This window comes from Clytia hemisphaerica, unplaced genomic scaffold (assembly GCF_902728285.1).
Source record: "Clytia hemisphaerica strain Z4C2 unplaced genomic scaffold, Clytia hemisphaerica genome assembly, whole genome shotgun sequence".
Taxonomy (NCBI): domain Eukaryota; kingdom Metazoa; phylum Cnidaria; class Hydrozoa; order Leptothecata; family Clytiidae; genus Clytia; species Clytia hemisphaerica.
Window position 1 is genome coordinate 271,574 of NW_027103897.1, and position 19,628 is coordinate 291,201.

At 35.6% G+C, this 19,628-nt stretch overlaps 1 protein-coding gene, 1 long non-coding RNA gene and 1 pseudogene across 2 annotated transcripts; 1 reads left to right on the top strand and 2 right to left on the bottom strand.

Annotated features, from left to right (window-relative positions):
* On the bottom strand, positions 1 to 5,224 carry LOC136808745 (adhesion G-protein coupled receptor D1-like). The gene is made up of 9 exons (XM_067065286.1): positions 5,067 to 5,224; positions 4,429 to 4,495; positions 3,868 to 3,934; positions 3,633 to 3,727; positions 3,312 to 3,435; positions 2,404 to 2,445; positions 1,722 to 1,799; positions 1,286 to 1,355; positions 1 to 334 (listed from the first exon to the last, which is right to left on the bottom strand). The coding sequence occupies exons 1-9, from the start codon at positions 5,164 to 5,166 to the stop codon at positions 198 to 200; spliced, it is 780 nt and encodes a 259-aa protein (XP_066921387.1). The 5' UTR covers positions 5,167 to 5,224; the 3' UTR covers positions 1 to 197.
* Positions 5,225 to 5,307: 83 nt separating this feature from the next.
* LOC136808747 (uncharacterized) lies at positions 5,308 to 7,836 on the bottom strand. Its single transcript, XR_010846917.1, has 5 exons — positions 7,731 to 7,836; positions 7,094 to 7,128; positions 6,441 to 6,556; positions 5,795 to 5,912; positions 5,308 to 5,357 (listed from the first exon to the last, which is right to left on the bottom strand). It is a non-coding gene; the product is annotated as an uncharacterized lncRNA (long non-coding RNA).
* Positions 7,837 to 17,181: 9,345 nt separating this feature from the next.
* On the top strand, positions 17,182 to 18,514 carry LOC136808720 (potassium voltage-gated channel subfamily A member 1-like; annotated as a pseudogene).
* The last annotated feature ends 1,114 nt before the right edge of the window (positions 18,515 to 19,628 follow it).

Consider the following 19,628-nt stretch of genomic DNA (forward strand, 5'->3'; position numbering starts at 1 on the left):
TTCTACAGATAATTGACTACTTGTTGACTATAGGTTGCTGACCCTTTCACGTCCCAGAGCTTTACACTTTTTGAAGACAAATTCAAGAGTTTTGCACGAATTTTTTATCAAGTTTTTTATCTAATTTCCACACACGGAGAATACTTTTCCTTGCAAGGAGTGTGAGTTATCAAATACCGCAGAGAGTAATATGATATTTATAACTGAGGTGAATCTTGGACTTGCATGACAGTAAAAGAAGTTTCGGTGTCTTCCATGTGCGTTGTGGTTGTTGTAAACTCTCCTTCGTAAATTTCATCGTCTTCCTCTAAAGTCATGCTTTCATTCGTTCTTCCTGCCAAAAAGAAATGAAAAATTGTGTCAAGGACTCAATTCGTGAGTACTTTTCCTTAATTTTGTTGCGATTGTACGGAAAAACTCGCGTCTAGACTGAATATATAAGATATACAGGATGTTAGTGTACAAATCTCATCTCAATGCAACTATTTTTGAGATTCTCAAGTCTTTAGACTCTGTGTTAAGCCATTCGACACTCTTTTCTTGAAAGAATTTTTTCGGACAGTGACACAACTGTAAGAGACAGTTTAAATAGCAACACTAACTCAAGCAAGTTAAGCAACTAAATCAAACAGATTATGACGAAGAACTATATAATATCAGGCATGAAAAATTTGTTACCAAACTAAGACTAAACCATGGCGCTCTAAATCTACTTTCAACGGCTAGTGCGTGCCATCGACCATTAATTGAAAATGATGTCATTTGAATAAATCATTCCATTTTTCATTGGAACAGGCTCTTTGGAGTGTCAGTCGTCACAAGCAATTTTCTTTTTTATGCTAAATATTTCTATTTTTGTTTAGGCTAAAAAGTTTTAATCGGGTCCCAAAGAAATATTTCGAAATTCATTTGATTTCTTTCTCTAGAACTAGATTTACAACGCCTTGGACTAAACCCATTTTACCAAGGTTTTCCACTTTTAATCTTTACATTAAAACTGACCTTTACGTATCCCCGGACCAAGCTATATCTGCCATCTTTGATCGAAGTTCTTTTGAAAGTTGGTACCCGCAAAGAAGCCATTTTAGAGTTTGAAACTTTGCGTAACGACAAACGGCGCTACATCATTAGTGTACAAGCGAAACTAAATGTAGCCCTCTCTCCACGAGTACCAAAACTCCGATCATGATATTTTGCTTGGCGGACATTGAGTAACTTGGTCCAGGGATATATAAAGGTCAGTGAGATTAAACCTTTAAGAAATATTCCACCAAGCTTTTCTTACCTTTGATTGACCTTCGGTTAACATCGAACGTGCAACTCAAACGACGGTTCCATTGGACCGTCTCCTTTCTCTAAAACGAAGAAAATATTTTATGGAAAGAGGTTTGACCAAAATATTTGATTTTGTTATTTTCCTCCAAGTATGACTACATGATGTCTCCAGCCAAAATCTAGTAATGGATGATCCATATTTCTAAAGTTGATTTTTTCTTCTGCATTTTTCATCTCCGTTTCCAGTCTTTTTTGACTATGTTTTCATCGAGTTCAAAACCACTCTCTAGTTCGATAAAGTTACGCTTTCTTGTCTCCGCTTCAAAATATTGTGAGACAGACTTTAATTCCTTACTTTCAAATAAAGTGAACAAATAAAGAGGGAAAGAGATCGCTTTTGGATCATCGGAGTAATTTATTTCGGCCGTGTCGACGTTCAAGCTAACCTTTGGTTCTTGGTGTTGAGTTGAGCTGATTTTCAGATCTTTTCGTCCGAACACTTGCTTCTTAAATTGGACTCTGACCTACAGTCGAAAATTTTACATAATCAAGTAAAAAGTCCAACAACATTTACATTATGCCACTTTTAATGAGTGAAAGTTTAAGAGCGCCAGAGGTTCAATTTTTGCTAAAATTTAATAGCTATCAAGTAACTAATATTAAGAGGATGCCTTGACTTTGTGCAGAACAGACCTATGATTTATTATATAACCTGGTAGGTTATTGATGCCTTTGCACAGAGAGCCGATTTTAATTATAAATCATTGCAGTTTTTTATGCCTTCTGTTAAAGGACCAACGATGGGCATTTCCGATAGGGATTGTATAGGAGGATCCCGGGGGAGGCACTTAGGCAAGAATGGGTAAGGGGACGTGCCACTGGGCAGGGTCTCTTCTTAAATCTCTGGAAATCTCTAACAGGGACCCAAAATCAGAAAATTTAAGAAATGGCTCTCACAGGGTTGCAATTTTGTAACTTTTTCTCACTTTATTTTACAAAAAAAAAAATCAGGATAATTTTAGTATTTTGGGAGGAGGCTGTTCTGAATTTAAAACTGCTATTTTTGGTCCAATTTTCATTTCATGTCATTTCAGTTTTCTTAAGGTACGTTTGAAGAGCTTTACTTACTTGTTTATCCAACAACACATGAAACACGAAAAACAAAAAGCCCTGAAATGTAAAGCATTGTTAAGTTTTAAGAGAATTCATTCTTGAAATTCATGAGGTAATGTTTTATACGGAAAAACCCGAAAAACACCGGCGTTTTCCACCAGCTTCATTGTTTAAATTCAAAACTGGTGGCAATTCCCGGTGTTTTCAGGTGTTTCCGTATAAAAGATTACGTCATGAATATCAAGAATGAAGATTCAAATTCAGAAAAAGAATGGATAGTTCGCAGGGGAAAATAATTAATACCGAGTTTATGTATGTGTATTTTTTCAGCGACGGGGACGTTTAGGTTCTAATTTGACTAGATCATGACCAACTGAGAACGACGGTAAATCAGCACTTTTACTGTCCTCGATTTTGCGGGTCAGCACTGCGGGCTTTTCCAACTCGATTTAGTCACTTTACCGTCCTCAAAAGTGCAAATACATAAACTCGCTAATGCCGAGTGACTGACGGATATATCATTAGAAACAATCAAGGAGTTGCAATGAAACCTCCTTTCCTAAATCTGGGGAGCATACAAAGTCCCTGGCCTCTCCGTCTTTGTGCTGTTTCTTGTTAAGATGAAGACATAGTCCAGCTAATGTTCCCAGGTCAACCAAATAGAGACGTAGATGAATGCGTTATTTATCATTCTTTAGTCTTTTTTAAAAGCGTAAAGTACAAAAAGTAATGAATACGTAGTTCTGGTATCACTTCTCAGGTCGGGGGTTGGGATAGCAAAATATTTCGTTCTTTAGTCGTTATTTTTATCATTTGTCATTTTTAATAGTTTAAAAGTACTTTTTAGATGGTCTGGAAACGTTAGCTGAAGTTTCTGAGACACAAATAAGACTGAAAAGATACAAGCTGGGTTATAGACATACCAAAACACCATTAGAAACGACGAAAATATAACCAATGATTTCAAGATTGTATTCAATAAAGAAACCAAGGATGAAACTTATTCCAAGCAATGGCATGATTGCCGTCACTGACCGAGCCATTGAACTGAAATTTTGAAAAAAAATTAAAATCAAAAATTGACTCCCTCAAAGGGTCATAAATTTTGAAGAGATATCTAAGATCTCTAAGGGTGGCAAAAATGGACAATATTTTCGAAATTCAGTCTCTCTAAGGGTCTCGAACTTTAGCTCGGACATACTCGTCATCTCGCAAAACCTAGTACCCCCCCCCCGAGGACCTACCGTATCTTGTTGTAGTTTCTTGTTGGAAGAGATTTTGCGAAGAATAAACTTTTGAATATGATGTATTGGACGAACATAAAACACAGCATGTTGATCTAAAATCGAATTTTGTGTAAAATATATACCAAGTAGAAAATACACCAAGTAAATTGTTGACAGTTTGATTTACGTTTCAATAAAATACCAGGGTGATACATTTTTGCTACAATCAGATATCTTTCAAGATTATTCTCACCGAAAGAATGACAGCTACAGGACCTTTCCATTTCCATTTGGCTTCTGCAGTCGGCAAGGAATAACAGCTGCAAAACGAGAAAGTTTACTTCATAGTTATAACAACGTTGCTTAAGCAGCAAAAGTGTATGACGTCTTTTTCGGAACGATAGAAAGAATTCTGAATCCCTCCAAGGCTATCCGAATATAGCGAGCACCTCACCAAAAACCGAGTCTTTTCATTCCGTTTAGTTCCACGATTTTCGAAAACATTCGATTCTTTCGCTACTGCAGGAGCTTCGAAAGTAAAAAAAACGTCAAAAAATCGAATATTTAGAGTCCGAAAACCTTGGGCGACGTCTAGTATAGGCCATCCGAATAAAGTTATTATGAGATACTTCCATGTGTCTCAACTATGTGTCGCATGATCATTTAAGTACCCTATCCAGGAGTATCTAGAAAGATCCTTGGGATTCACTTTAACATTAGATTAGACGTGGCCGGTAAAGTTCTTATATGTGTCTTACAACAAGGCAATTTCACTTGTCAGGAAAAGGTTGATATAAAAGTGAGGAACAAATACCTGGTAGTCATTGTAAAGTCTTTGAAATATATCCCGGTTGTAATGGATGTACTTACAAATGGAATACCTAGAAATAAAGAGACGTTCAAATTTTGAGCGATTGGAAGTCGATTTCAATAGTCGGCCAAATAAGATCCATCTTCTAAAATTAATTGAATACAACCTGTGAAGACAAATCGCACTTATAAACTCATTTTGGTGATGTTTAGATCCCTGACTGTACTGCTATGATATAATTAGGCATTATGTGGCGAAAATATTCACCATCAATCATTGAATCGTTATTAAGTTCTGAGATTCGCGATAACATTATACAGTCTGTCACCACAACTTGTACACGCTTTTTTTTTTATAAGAATGGTGTAAATCCATTTCATCATGGATATTCTTAACTTTTTTGGGAAAATCATCCTAAAATATTCTTACAGCATTCTTAGGTTAGGATCCTAATTGACTAAAAAATTGTCTAAAAGTGGCATTCTTAGCTTGAGTAGCAAAATTCTATGATGGTGATATTCTTAGCATATTCTTCATTTTTTGGCCATTTTCATCATGGACATTCTTATAAAGTGTATTCTTATAAAAAAAAAAGCGTGTATTTCGATAGAAACAAAGTTGACTCATTTTTTGGTACCTACCCCAAGCGATGAATGCATAGAAAAGATGACGCCTCGTTTCGAATGCTGATTCGAAAACCGTTTTCAACTTGAAGCAAATATGAAGACCTTCGACCAACATGGAGGTGTAAACAGTAGTGGAAAAATAATGCACCAAAATGGCTGAACCAATACATAATGGCTGAAATAAAGAATTAGGATGTTGAAAATTGTACATTTTAAGAGTGGTCAAGAGTCCCTAAGGCACGAACGTGATATACCCACACTAGTCGAAAAATAATGCACCAAAATGGCTGAACCAATACATAATGGCTGAAATAAAGAATAGGAATGTTGAAAATTGTGAAATAACCAATACGACGTGGTACACCCTTTAAGAACTTAAGACCCTCAACTTGCTTTGGGAGTCTAAAAGCGATGCTTTCTGGGAAGACAGAGAACCCAATGGATTGGAGTTCGAGATAAATCTATTTTATTTCCTATTTCTACTATATTATATGTACAAAACCTATATATTTTGATATGTTGTCAGGGCCCACGCCATAAAAATGAAAATGGGGGGGGGCAATGAATATAGAGTCTAAGGAGGCGCAACCAAAAATTTTCACTTTGCAAAAAAGGGGGGCCATGGCCTCTCTTCTCATGAACTCTCTTCCTTGGCGTGGGCCCTGGTTTTAACTCATAAAGATTCAACATCTGATCAGCACTTAATAGCCTTATATATAAAGGTTTGAAATGCAAGAACTCACCCGATTACCAAGAAACCTCCATCTATTATCATCATGGAAGAATAGTAGAAGAGAATCCGAAAGTAAATAGGACAGTAGCAATTGTTTGTGGACAAAAAATTTACTTGATTTCGGTAGCCTGAAGATCAAAAGAAAATTATTAGTAACGAGCACACCTGCGGAACTTTTATTTGGAAGAGAAGAGTAAACTTGGAAGGACTTGACCGTTGTAAAAGGAATTTTGTAGCGGAAAGGTGGAAAGTGTGGATTTACATTGAATAATCTTGTTTTGATCATTATGAATAGAATTTTATATGGAAGCCGAAGAGGTTAGCCATGGAAGATCTTTGATATGTTGTCGAGATTTCTTCCAAACTGTTAAAACGTTTAGCGAAGCAGCTTTTGAAATATAATGTATCACAGTTTTTGGAATATAACATGACAGCTTTTGGAATACAACCCGAAAGCTTTTGGATTAACGCGACAGCTTTTAGTTTTGGAATAAAATGACAGCTTTTTTGAATAATGCGAAAGCTTTTGTTGAGCGCGGAAGTTTTTGGTAATACGTCAGCTTTTAGAAACCAAACAATTTCTGATCGGAAATTCTTTGACTTTCATTATTTATAATTTAGAAATGAGGAGTTTTCCAAAGTATTAGGTTACTTACTTCAATGAAAACAATGTAATGACTGAGATCCAAACAAAGAAATAAGAAATCGTTCGAGTGTAATATTCAATGGTCACTTGGCGTTTGATTAATGCAAGCAAACGTGCTTCTTCTGCCTGCCATGAAACAGAAAAGAGAATAGAAATCTGCCATAACAATAAAAACACGAATATCTAAAGACAGTGATGTATTTTTAACTCGAATTCCCTGCAACTCAAAGAAGTTTTATAGACCTTTCAGTTAAGAAAGTCTTTGTAACCAACACACCTTTTCGAACGTAGTCGCGCGGTCAGGCGCGTGCCACTTAATTATTCAATCATCCCCCTAAACTCGATCCAGTCCTTTTTGACACATTTTTCCATGGTCTATAGGGGCGAAAAAAGGACTGGGACGGTCTTAGTGGGATAAAGCGGACAAAAAAATGCCCGCGTGGCAATTGGCTGCTACGGTCGAAAAGGTGTATCTCGCATAACTCAAACTCTACATAATTTGATCAAATCAACGTCCCCCTTGCGTTTTCTAGTTAAGGAGTCTCCGCTGTTACCTATACAACAAGGCAAAAATCCCCTGCTGCCTAGCTGAAAAAATGGTTACAATAGCCCATAAATGTTTAAGCTACAAACCCATGTAAGCAATGTGAAAGTTATACTTACGATTTTTGCTCTGATAGCTTCTTGGTCAATTTGTACTGAAGGTGTAAAGAAAAGAACAAGCTGTTGAATAAGGTTACATAACGGCTTACTTTTTTTTAGCTATCCGAATGAAAGGAGAGGCGTCACTCCTTTCCTCAGATTTCTCCACTCACCCCTTATTCGTCTCTTTAGTTGCTGAGCATCAAGCAGAGAGGCATCAAGTACCATTTTGGTAATCTTTGGTACCCGGGAGGGGGTACTGGTTTGCGAGTTGACAGGTATGTCCGAGCCAAAAATCGAAAATCGACACTTAGAGAGAAAAAAGATTGGCGTTTTTGAGACCCTTAGAGAGACTTTTCACAAAGTCTTTGTCGATTTTCACTGGTTTTTTGTCCAAATTTTCGAAAATCACAACCATTTGAGAGAGAAAATTTTTAATGGTTTTTGTACCCCTTTGAGGACCCTTGTGGCTCCTACATACCCGGCACCCATTTTGCCTATGTACCCTCGGGCTTTGGTATGATCCAGTTGGAGTTGAACCCATAACCTTGGGCAGCGCGTAGCTTGATCCTCTACTTTCTTGCTACGGTCAGTATAAAAAGAAAGAAAGAGTTGTGCGTTTGTTAGGCCTGTATTTAAGAACACCATAATCTTTTACCTATGCCAGTTGAATTGTTGAATGTAGTGGACGAATTCTTGGTACCCGTAACAATAAACAAATCTGTTACATTATTTGTTGAATTCTGTGCACCAGTGACATTGCTGATTATTGATGTAATGTTTATCGAGTTGTTGGTGGTATGATTTGATATTTGATTTGCTGATATACTGAGGTGCAATATGGTAATCACCACAGCTGATGTAAGCATACCTAAAAAATTACAAATATTTTACCGCTAACAAAGATTTTAAATATATGTTGATGAATTTTATTGATTCCCTGCTAATTGATTTTTGTGATAAATATCTTAGAAGGCGCAATATCTTTTACTCTGAAAAAAACAACTTTCCTTCAGACCCCGAACACTTCAGATCCCCTCAAAGATACTCGAGAATAATATGATAAACTACTTTATTTCCACCATGTACTCTAGATTTCTCAATAAAAAAAGACAAATTACTATTTTATTTATTTCAACTATTAATTCTAGACTTTTCCTATCCCTCAAAAAAAAAAAGATAAAATGAAAAGTTTTAGAGGCCACGGATAGTTTTGAGGTTTTTGCTTTTTCAACCCCATTAAAGACCGGATAGTTGTAAATCAAGAACGATAATAGGCGGAATAATATTGATTGGGTAGAGGAAACTCGATTTTGTTGGCTTAAGGTGTTAGAATCTCAAAAACAAAATCCAAACAGGGCGGGAACTAAAGTAGAAAATTCATCTCTTTTACAAGATATCAATTGTATTAATGAAATTAAAGATTAATAAATATTACATGCATACATTGGAAAGTATTTCGAAACATTGAATTATCCAATAGTTTAAAATAGTCATAGAGAAAATTCCGGAAAATCCTAATCTTTTAGCAACCAAACAATAACGATCTTCTAAAAACAATGCAATATTCTGCGGGGAATAGATCGTGTCTTCCACTTTACTCTGGTAGAAATATTAGGAAGTTTGTTTAAATAAAGTCTACGTAATATTTTTTTAAACACCAGATATTCCAGATATACAAATTTCATTTACATTCTATAAACGTAGATCCCTCATAGGAGTCTATCACTTTCCACTTATGCTCTTATTCTCACACCCGTCTCATAGCCCCGGTGAAACTTTTTCCTACAGCGGGGATAAAAATTCTATTGTTTCAAGGTTAAACCAGTGGGGATGGTTTTGGAGTGCAATTTCTAAACAATGAATTTTCTCAGTGGAGCTGGCGACACGGGGGTGTATTCTTTAATCATAGTTTCATAAATCAAAAATGAATTTGTCTTTTTTGTTTCGATTTGTGTTTTACTGTAAGGTGAGAAAAGCAAGAAAACAAATTCTGCACAGAGTTTGATAAGTGTGAACTTCTTGGTTTGATAACATTGTCTTTCTTGTTTAGTTGTTGGCTTTCTTTCGGTAAAGAGGGTGAAACGCTTGTCTCATTGAGTGTTTTACTATCAGTTTTGGAAAGCTCAGATTGATTATCATCACTATCATCCTGAATGAGAGCTTCCGGATTCGAGTCGACTTCTTTGCTGCATGTTATATCAATATTGACGGCAGACTGTTTGGTTAAAGGTGATGGTCCGACCATTTGGTTCGAGGATAATTTTGCTTCCATTTCGTTTTCACTTGTTTCAGGTTTTTCATTACAAAGCGAGTTTCCACTCACGTCGAATGATACTTTAGAGTTACTTAGCCTTCGAAGATTTCCATTATGAGCATCTCTTGTCTCTATAGAGAAATCTGTCGAATCTTTGTTTTCAACTGTTTTAAATAATTTCAAGTCACAATTATTGTCGATAGTTGTTTCATCTCCATCCGTAGCTGACTTGCTTCGTAAGCGATCTGAATATCTACACTTGTCGCTTTTAGTTTCTGTTGTTTCATATGATTTACTCCTCTGCCGTTTTATTCTGTCAACAAATTCACGACGTGTGTGTACCATTACTGGAACTTGTACGAGGTTAGATGTCAATAGAGTTTGAGGCTCATGTGATTTGCTCCGTACTCTGTTGCCTGGAAGATGAAGGTTTCTTTCTGAAAACTCGTTAGGTAGTTTGTTTCCGTATGTGACAGAAGAAACTCCCAAATATCTACTCTTTCTTGTATTCGAGCAATTAGAATTCACCGTAGGAAGATTTCTTTCATCTGTACAAGAGTGTGATCGCCGTTTCTTCCGAAACTCAACTACATGGACATCATTTTGTTTCATGCAAGAGTCTAGTGAATAGCCTGTGGATCTTCTAAACATATCGCGTTGTGAGCCTGTCAATTTCTTGCTTTGTGGTTCCTCCATGCTTGCAGACCTGCTTCTCCGACGACTTCGTTGGGCATGTTTCTTATGTTGTTCACTGATGAGGAATGATGTTGTTGGCCAGTAGAATGATCGTCTCTGATGAGCACCAGATGATAAACCAATGTTCAAGCTATTCATGGTTCAAAGGGTGTAGAGCAAAAATTCATGAAATGGTTACAAGTTCTTGTATTTCTAAACGTGAGCCAATCGATATCTTCACTATGTACGAATCTTGTCTTTAAAGTAGATGTACCAAACGACTTTCTCAAAAGCTTAAGTATATAGAGTAGTGTGTAGCAGCCTATGTTTAATCTATCTCAAGGTATATATGATATTGCAAAGTTTTTCTTGGTCATTTATACTATCTAAAATGTAACCAAACACTTTGCTCGATTACTTCACAAATAGAAAAATGTACTTTCCAAGTACCTTTTGAGAGTTCCACTTGAGTATTTTCTAAAGTACTGTTTCTGCGATAAAAACAAATTTGCGCCTGAAAAAGGGCCTTTTAACCTTATATAAGAGAATCGGTGGTTTGTGTAAGTTTGATTTCTGAAGATATCTGACAGGGTCTCGAATTTATTAATTTTTAAGATATTTATCTGGTAGTGTCGATTTTTGGTAATTTTTAACAATTTTCAAGGTGGGAATTAGAAAAACTTTCAAGAGCTTTTCACTATTTGAACATCTAAGCTTGTTGTAGGTGAACTTAGTGCAGTGCGCACACACAACTTTTTTCAGATAACAGCACATAGCACATAACGTGCCGTGAGCATCAGAGGGGAACGGACCAAAACTTTATCGAGTGTATTTTGATCACATTAATATCCCAAAAATTGAAGATGATGACCAGATATCCTAATGTTAAGCTTTAAGATTATACATGGTATTTATACCTTATCGGGGAAAAAATGTAAGGAGAAAGTGACGAAAATTTTGAGGGGGTGACGAAATTTTTCCCCGACGAAATTTATACCCGACATTTTATCACCCGATCAAAACTTTTACCCGATTTTTTTATCCCCGAAGAAAACTTTTACTCGATTTGTTTTCCCCAAACCAAAATTCAAATCCAAATTTTATACGCCTTTATTAACCGAAATTAGTGCTTTAAACATCGAATTAAAAGATCTATTTTCGAGCTACTATGTGAAGGAAACCATTTCATTTGGACAATTCGGGGAAAAGTGACGAATTTGAAATTTTAATAGGGGAAAAGTGACGAAAAAACCTCTAGGTGAATAAATTTTTCCCCGACGAAATTTTTTCCCGACAAATTAAAACCCCGACATTTTTTCCCCGATAAGGTTGATACTCAGACCTGACACTCACGGCTCACAGCGTTAACGAATTCTGATCACGAGGTTGGTTTCTATCTAAACGTTTTCTAAAACAATTTCACAGTATTTTGCCAAGAAATTAGATTCCAGTTTTAAAGAAAAAAAATAGTTTCGAAAACTCTTGAAAAAATATATTTTAGGAAAAAATGAAGTGTATACCAAACACTTGGTACTTACAAACTAGACTTTCGATAAACTGAAAAAAGTCGGAACAATATTAAATCTGTTGAAAAAAGAGGTACTTTAGGCGTACAAACTTTCGCAAACACGACATTTACTTTTGCCAATTTAACGGAAAAATATTTTTCACAAGCATAAACTTTCGCGAATCAAGACGTAAAATTGGGATTTTTCACATGAAACAAGCTAGATGCTGAATGATACCTATATGATACCTGAATGATGCTACCTGATGATGAAAGTTAGATAGCAATAAGGAGAAAAACGGAAACAATCCGTTAGAAAATATAATGTTTAGCGAAAAGCCATAACGCGTTAAATCTCATCATTGTTGATGGGGAGAGGGATGGGGAGAGGGAAGGGGAGAGGGAAGGGGAGAAGGGAAAAAAGATGTAGAAAGTTCCGGTTGCAGAAATCAGTTTTATTGACAATCGAATCATGCTTGATGGTGGGAAAAAACAAAGAAATATTGGGAAAAAGTCCAATGAAAATCTGCAAAAACGGCGATTTCTGGCATTTTCGGCCGAAACAATTTTTTGCTCAAAAAATCAAACTCGGTCATGTTTTGAGCATTGCGAATACGCATCTTTCTGCAAAAATCAGAAAAAACTAAAAATGAAAATTCGAGAAAATGTCAAAAAACCGGTTTTTCCGGCATATTTCCGGCATTTTCGGCCGGAAAAAAATGTTTTTCGAAAATCAGGCTCCGTCACATTTTAGGTATTGTCATATTGCATTAGTGTGCAAAATTTCATAAAAAAATATAAAGTACAACTCGAGAAATTCAAGAAATACTGTCTTTCCGGCGAAAATAGGTTGTTCCGGCGACTTTTAAAATAGTTCCGGCTTCAAAAATCAATTTTATTGAAAATTGAAACATGCTTAATGGTGGGCATTGCTATTAATAATGTTTTTGAATGAAAAAACAACCAATTAAAAGGGAAAAGTCCAATGAAAATTTAGAAAAACGGCGATTTCCGGCATATTTCAGGTATTTTCCACCGGAAAATTTTTTTTTCTCAAAAATTGGACTCAGCCATGTTTTGGGCATTGTTAATACGCATCTTTGAGCAAAAAATCAGAAAAAACTAATGATAAAATCTCGAGATATGCCAAAAAACCAGTTTTTCCGGCATATTTCCAGTATTTTCGGCCGGAAATGAATTTTTTTCGAAAATCGGGCTCCGTCGGATTTTGGGCATTACTATTTTGCATATTTGTGCCAAAAATCAGAAAAAACTAATGAGCCAATCTCGAGAAAAGTTGGTAACAGACGGACGGACGGACGAACGGACGGACAAAGGTTAATTTATAGGACCTCCAGATAGGTCCAAAAATGGCTTAAAAGAGGGCAAATACATCTTGGATTGGCTTGAAACATTTGTTCTTTGACATTTAGTCTTTTAGCAGGCTAAAAAGTGCCATATAAAAGTTACATTTTATTCAAAGTTTGCAAGTTTTACAGATTTCCTATTTTGTCAAGAAGTTTTCGCGAGCATAAACTTTCGCGAATGGCCCTTTCTTTAGAATTTTTAAAGACAATTACTTTCGCGAAAAGGGCCAAAATTCGGGAAAATCGCAAAAGTTTCTGCTCGCGAAAGTTTATACGCCTAAATTATATTTCTCAAATACCACGTCACCTTTTTGCTTTAATGAACACGCTTTTATAGGACTTACTGGAGCAATGGTTAGATCTTTGTTAGATATAAAATATATGCATGTTTGAATTTATTGACCTCTCATTTTCCTGTTTTAAAAGACTTCTGGGATGAATTTTCACACGAAAAAAATGGCTTAAGTAGAGGGAAACTGAGTCGTTCCGGAGATCCGTGCACGCTCGGCGCGTCTCCCCTACCCCTGTGAGAGGCAAAGGTGACTACCAAGCGCACTCGTCCAGCCGATCCTTCGCTTCCAATCCCGACAGACCCGACCCTTAGAGCTAATCCTTTTCCAAAGGGACAAATACTTCTTGAATTGGATTGAAACTTTTGACTTTGACAGACCAAAAAGTGCCATAAATCTTACATTTTATTTTCATTTAAAGGTTTTAATATTAGAGGATTTTCCTATTTTGTAAAGAGATTTTTAGCGAGCATGAAATTTGTAAAGACAAAAGAACCCCCGTCCGTGCAGCGGTTTAAAATAATACAATAATGACCGGTTAGTGAGGGCTGTACTGAGAAATATTGCCCGAGGTCAAGTAACGACCGAGCTTGCGAGGTTGTTGCGTTGACCGAGGGCAATATTTTCAGTACAGCCCGAAAAAAACCGGTCATTATTGTATTTGTTAACCGTTTCCTTCAACTTTGATTGATTTTTAGCGCTTTATCCAGGAAAAATAGCGAAATAAAGCAGAAAAAACAAGCGAAAAGAGATAAAAAATTGCTATAATTTCTGACGTCAGAAATAAAATATGAGAGAAATAATGTCAACGCATTGTTCATTTTCCTTTGAAAAAGTGACGTCACAATGAATTTTCCTAACGACGGGCAACTCTGGACAATGTAGGCCCGTCGTCATGCGAAAAGAACCAATTGCATTGCGCAAAAAGCCATGTAGCCCGCTTCGAAAAAGTAACCGGTTAACAATAAGTTATAATCTATTAAATAATTTTGGTTAAATAATTTTGCTCTAAACGTCGAAATAGGCCAAAACTTTCCTACCCAAGCCACCACACGTACGTTTGCTAGGTTTGAGCATTTCGATGCCTTGCTTGTTAAAACAACTTTGCTAGACGCTACTTAAATGTTCAAACATCCCTAAATTCAATATTTTCTTCAAGAGGCACATTGCATGTTACTCACCACTTTAGTCTAGTGACGTCAATCACATTTTGAGAGCGCTGTGAAGCATTTTTCTCACGACATCTACTTCAAGGTTTGGAGCCTAGAGTTATTTATGTTCCAAAGCTATTAAATCAACAAGTCGTTTAAACAACGGTTAGATGGTTAGTTTTGTTTACTGTAAAATGCATTTTTTCTTCAAGTGAAGTTCCAATTATACACCCCTGACTCAGTGCCCCGGTGGCATGATTTCAGTACATGATTTTTTTCAGTACATGGTTTCAGTACATAATTTTTTCCTACGTCACTGCAGTAATCAAATTTTTATTGCACTCATTTGTGAATTGAGATATAAATTGAATAAAGACAGCTACGATGGCCCCGAGGTTTCTCCACTTCTAAAAAAAGTTCTGAAAGTTTCAAGAAGAGAAGTAAAAATTTAAAGAAGGGAAGTAAATATTTCGAGAAGGGAAGTAAAAATTTTAAAAAGGGAAGTAAAATGTCTTTAAGTATCGAAATTGTGATTAAATTTCTACATTGGCGAGCTGCCAAAATGGTTTTAACCCTTTTTAAATTGTTTAAAGCACAAGACAACGTCTAAAACACGTGATCCTACAACAAAGATTATATAAATATAAGTACTCTCCCAAAGTGTTTTTATAATTTATGAAAAGCTTTATAACTTTTGCTTAAGGGATAGCTTTAAACGTTTAATCACACTAATCAACATAATTGCCATTACAAACATCCTCTGGAGTCTGGTAAGGGGTCTCTCTGTAATAACAATAAACTTTCTACGTCAGGGGTTGTAATCAAAACCACGTGGTATTTTTGTCATTTTTTACTTCTCTTCTTCATTTTTCAAAGCTTGAAAGAGAAGTAAAAAAATCAAGAAGAAAAGTTAAATTTTCAGTGAAGTAACACAAAAAAATTACTTCTCTTCTTAAAATTTTTACTTCCCTTCTTCATTTTTTACTTCTCTTCTTGAATCGTCTTTTTCTAGAAGTGGAGAAACCTCGGGGCCATCGTAGACAGCGACAATAAAAAACAGTTCTTGAATTCCCAAGCCATTTAGGATGATTACAAATGAGTGCAATAAAAATTTGATTACTGCAGTGACGTAGGAAAAAATCATGTACTGAAACCATGTACTGAAAAAAATCATGTATTGAAATCATGCCACCGGGGCACTGAGACAGGGGTGTAATTATGAGAGCATCTGCAGCGGCGCTAACGATTTGGTTTTAATTCCCACACTGCTTTCTTAATGAGAAAAAGTTACACGCTTTATTCTATAAATAAAGAACAACTTCATAAGACTACGAGGATGAAAATTGGCCAAAACTTAAGAACAAATTAAGAAAAATACCGAGCCATACGTTTCCCCCTAAGAATGAGTAAAACTTTAACGAAAATGATTGACACCATCGGAAAGAGGACGAGGACTTTTTTTGCTCAGAATTTCATGCTCTATTGGTTAGTATCAATCATTTTTGTTTAATTCGACATTGAAAAATCGTCAATTTTACTAGTCCACACCATATTGAAGATGTTTTTTATATGTTAATTATATAAATAAACGTGTAGCCCCCAAATAGGGTCTAGCCCATGATTTATCATAAAACTGATTTTACATAAAACTGTAAACTAAATATCGTGAAGGATAGCGTTTTCTGGAGAGGATAGTTACACGTTTTTTTTTATTAGAACGCAGTTTATAAGAACATTGAGGCTGAAATTCGTCGAAAAATTAAGAACATCTTAAGAACATGCCCAGCCTCAGTTTGGAAAAAAATGACAAGAAACTACAATTGTTTCATCTTTTCAAGCAGTTTTAACTGAACTTAGTGATGAATTTTCTAAAATCGAGAGTCAAATATTGTCCAAATTTTACCAATTTTAAGTGTTCTTTATTTTGCATGATATTGTCGATTTAGAGTAGTCTGAAAAATTAAGAACGCATTTAAGAACATTTTAGGCTGAAAATTTCTAAAAAAATAAGCACATCCAGGCTCAGCCAAATTTAAGGTGTTCTAATAAAAAAAAAACGTGTAGTTCATGAAATTTTTCTGAATTTTTCAGATGAGATGGAGTTTTTATAAGATACTTTAATAATTGGTCATTTCGAAGTAATAAAAATGATGCGTTCTTTAGAAAAAGTAACAAAATTGTTTTATTGTTAATTGTTAATTGTTAACGACCAACCAAATCAAATAACAGCTTGTAAAAACTCCATCTCGTCCCGAATTTTTGACTGAAAGGAAAAGACGGTGCCGTCGTGGCTTTTAACAAAAGTCAAATCAACTAAATAAAGCTGAAAAGTTTCAACACATGAAGAAAAATATTTAAAAATATTTGCTTTTTTAAATAGGGCTACATGAACTTATCATAAACTGGAATCAGTCTTATTTTTTAATAAGAATATTGCACAATATTAAAATCTATACAATAAGAAGTTAAGAAAATTCGAAAACACACCGGGGAAATAATTTAACACTTGTATTTGAAGTTATTACTAAGTCTAGTTTTTAGGAAAACTACAATACAGTAGCCAAGAATGGGCCTAAAACTCACGTGAACTTTTTCCACCAGCAAGTTAAAATGTTTTCTTATAGAAACATAGATACCAGATGAAATTTTAAAAGTTTACACAAATTTTCAAAATATTTTTGAATCGATAAATTTTGAAATTATAACAAATATGAATCTGTTTTCATAATCTATGGTCATGTTTAAAACAGCCCTATTCACCTTTTTATCGCCTTTGGTGGAAAAAGTTGTGGTTTTTATTTTGCAAATCTAAGAAAAACTGTTTTTGTGTTTATGTTGACCCAATGTGGAAGATTTGGAAACTTTGATAACGAAAGACGCATAAATAATCAACCGTAGGTCATTTTTGAGTTATTGATGAGATTTTGTGAAAGTCATTTGAGTTCAAAGTTTAACCTTCGGAGTAGTATCAACAGAACCTAAAGGGTGTTACTGACGAAAGTATCATACTAAAAACAAAAAAACTTGCTTGCTTCCAAGAACTGACTTTGTACACCTTGGTAATTTGAAAAATGTGCAGCACGAATGACGAGCGGATCATCGTCAACGTCAGCGGGTCCATCTTTGAAACATGGCGTTCAACATTGGACAGATTTCCTGAAACTTTGCTAGGTAACAAACATTACTGCAATCGATATTATTCTATCAAATCAAAAGAATATTTTTTCGATCGAAACCAAAAAGCTTTTGAAGCCATCCTCTATTTCTACCAATCACATGGCGACTTGAGAATACCACCTGACGTTCAAATGGATTTCTTTATACGTGATTGTAAATTCTTTGGCATTCCTAAGGAATCAATCGATGCAATGAAATTCAAAGCTGGTATGACTAACACGATTGATGAACATACCAAAACGAAGAAAAAACATGTCGATATGTTTTGTTCTGATTTCCAAAGAAAAGCATGGGATCTTTTAGAAAATCCAGAATCATCCGAACTAGCCGTACACTCGCAATCATATCCATCATATTGATTTTAATGTCTGTTATCTTAGCTTGTACAGAGACAGTACCTTCTATTAAGGGATTGAATCTACCGTTCTGGCAAAATCCAATGGCAGTGATTGAGTTTTCTTTGAATACATGTTTCCTGGTGGAAGTTGTTGCTCGGTTTGTATTTTGTCCGAACAAATTTCGCTTTCTACAAAGTTTTTTAAACATCATTGATATCATTGGCGTGATTCCATATTTCATTGTTTTTGTTATCAGTAAAGATAAAATGACGTCATTATCTTTCCTCCGGATTTTGCGTTTCTTCCGTGTTTTACGGCTGTTCCGGTTATCCAAGCATTCCGCACGTATCAAAACAGTCGGAATCATCTTGAAAGATAGTATAAAGGACTTATACGTATTTGCGGTCTGTCTCTTCATAATGACTGTCTTTAGTGGAACGATACTTTACTTTGCAGAGAAGAGCGACGAAAATACGAAATTTACGAGTATTCCAGAGAGCATGTGGTGGGCTCTTCAAACAGTTGTTACCGTAGGATATGGCGATATCACGCCTATGACATTATTCGGTAAATTTTACTCAGCTTTCTTCATGGTTTTTGGGGCGTTGACGATAGCATTACCAGTGCTTTCGATTGTGATGAAGTTCACCATAATGTACTCTGTTCAACCTGGGCAGTAAACCACCAACAAACAAACAAACAAAATTTGCACTCAAACAGAAAACCAGTCCCTGATTCTGATAGCACTCAAGACAAGAAAGTTTAGTACCTACGTCCAACCGTTGAAATCAAAAAGTGGTACTAGTGGCTACGGGCACGAGATTGAAATTTGGTTGGTTTTAGCTAATAAAGATATACACCCCTGCACTGTCTTCTGATAATACGTCATTTTCACAAGTTTTGGTTAAAGTGAAGGAAAACGGAAAGGTTGCATAATGTCATGCAGTCATTGCAATATGGCAATATCATGAATATTTTTAAAGTACTAACACTTAAAAACATACTCTATCTCCGATCTTTTGACTGCGCTTAGCGTTTGTGAGGTAATATGGTTAAATGTTCTTGTAAAACTTACCGATAGGAGATCAATGATCCAAACGATTTAATCGATGACAGTTTCCTATACGGTAGTATAATACTAAAACACATTTAATTCCTAGAAAAGAACCTGAGTTATAGGGGGTTAATGTGGTGCATATTGGTTTTCTAGTGGAACTAGAATCTCTAACCTTTCGGTTCCCAGGCAAGAAAAAGTTAAGTCAATTATTTCCCAGAACACGCGCACTGAGAATGACTTTTTGTTTATCTGAAATTTCGGATGCTTTTGCGTCTAGCTAACGGAAAGCCGTGGTGGGCTTTCAGTCCTGATTATCCATGATCCATTACGACCGTCAAATAGCGAGTAATGCCCATTAAACGAGTAATGTCAAAAAGGGAGAGTGGTTAACAACCCAGTTGCGCGGTTTCAAGTCAATTTAAACACTTCTTCTAGTAGAGCGCACCAAATCTTTTTTTCGTTAATTTGATTTTAAAAGGTTCGGCTGATTTTTAAAATTTGCACGAAGTAAAGTTAGGCTTCTCCCCCCCCCCTCAACGAAAAAGTTTCTTATAAAGGAAGTTTATCATTCTGTGAATCAGACCCTAGGCTAAAGTGTATAAAACGCCGATATATTTGTACTTGTACTAGGGTAAAAACACTGAGTTAAAGGATTTGGAATTTCGAACTTTATTTCATGTACCAACTCTATTTTCTCACTCCAGAAAATATTATTTATAAATTCTTTTTGTTATAAA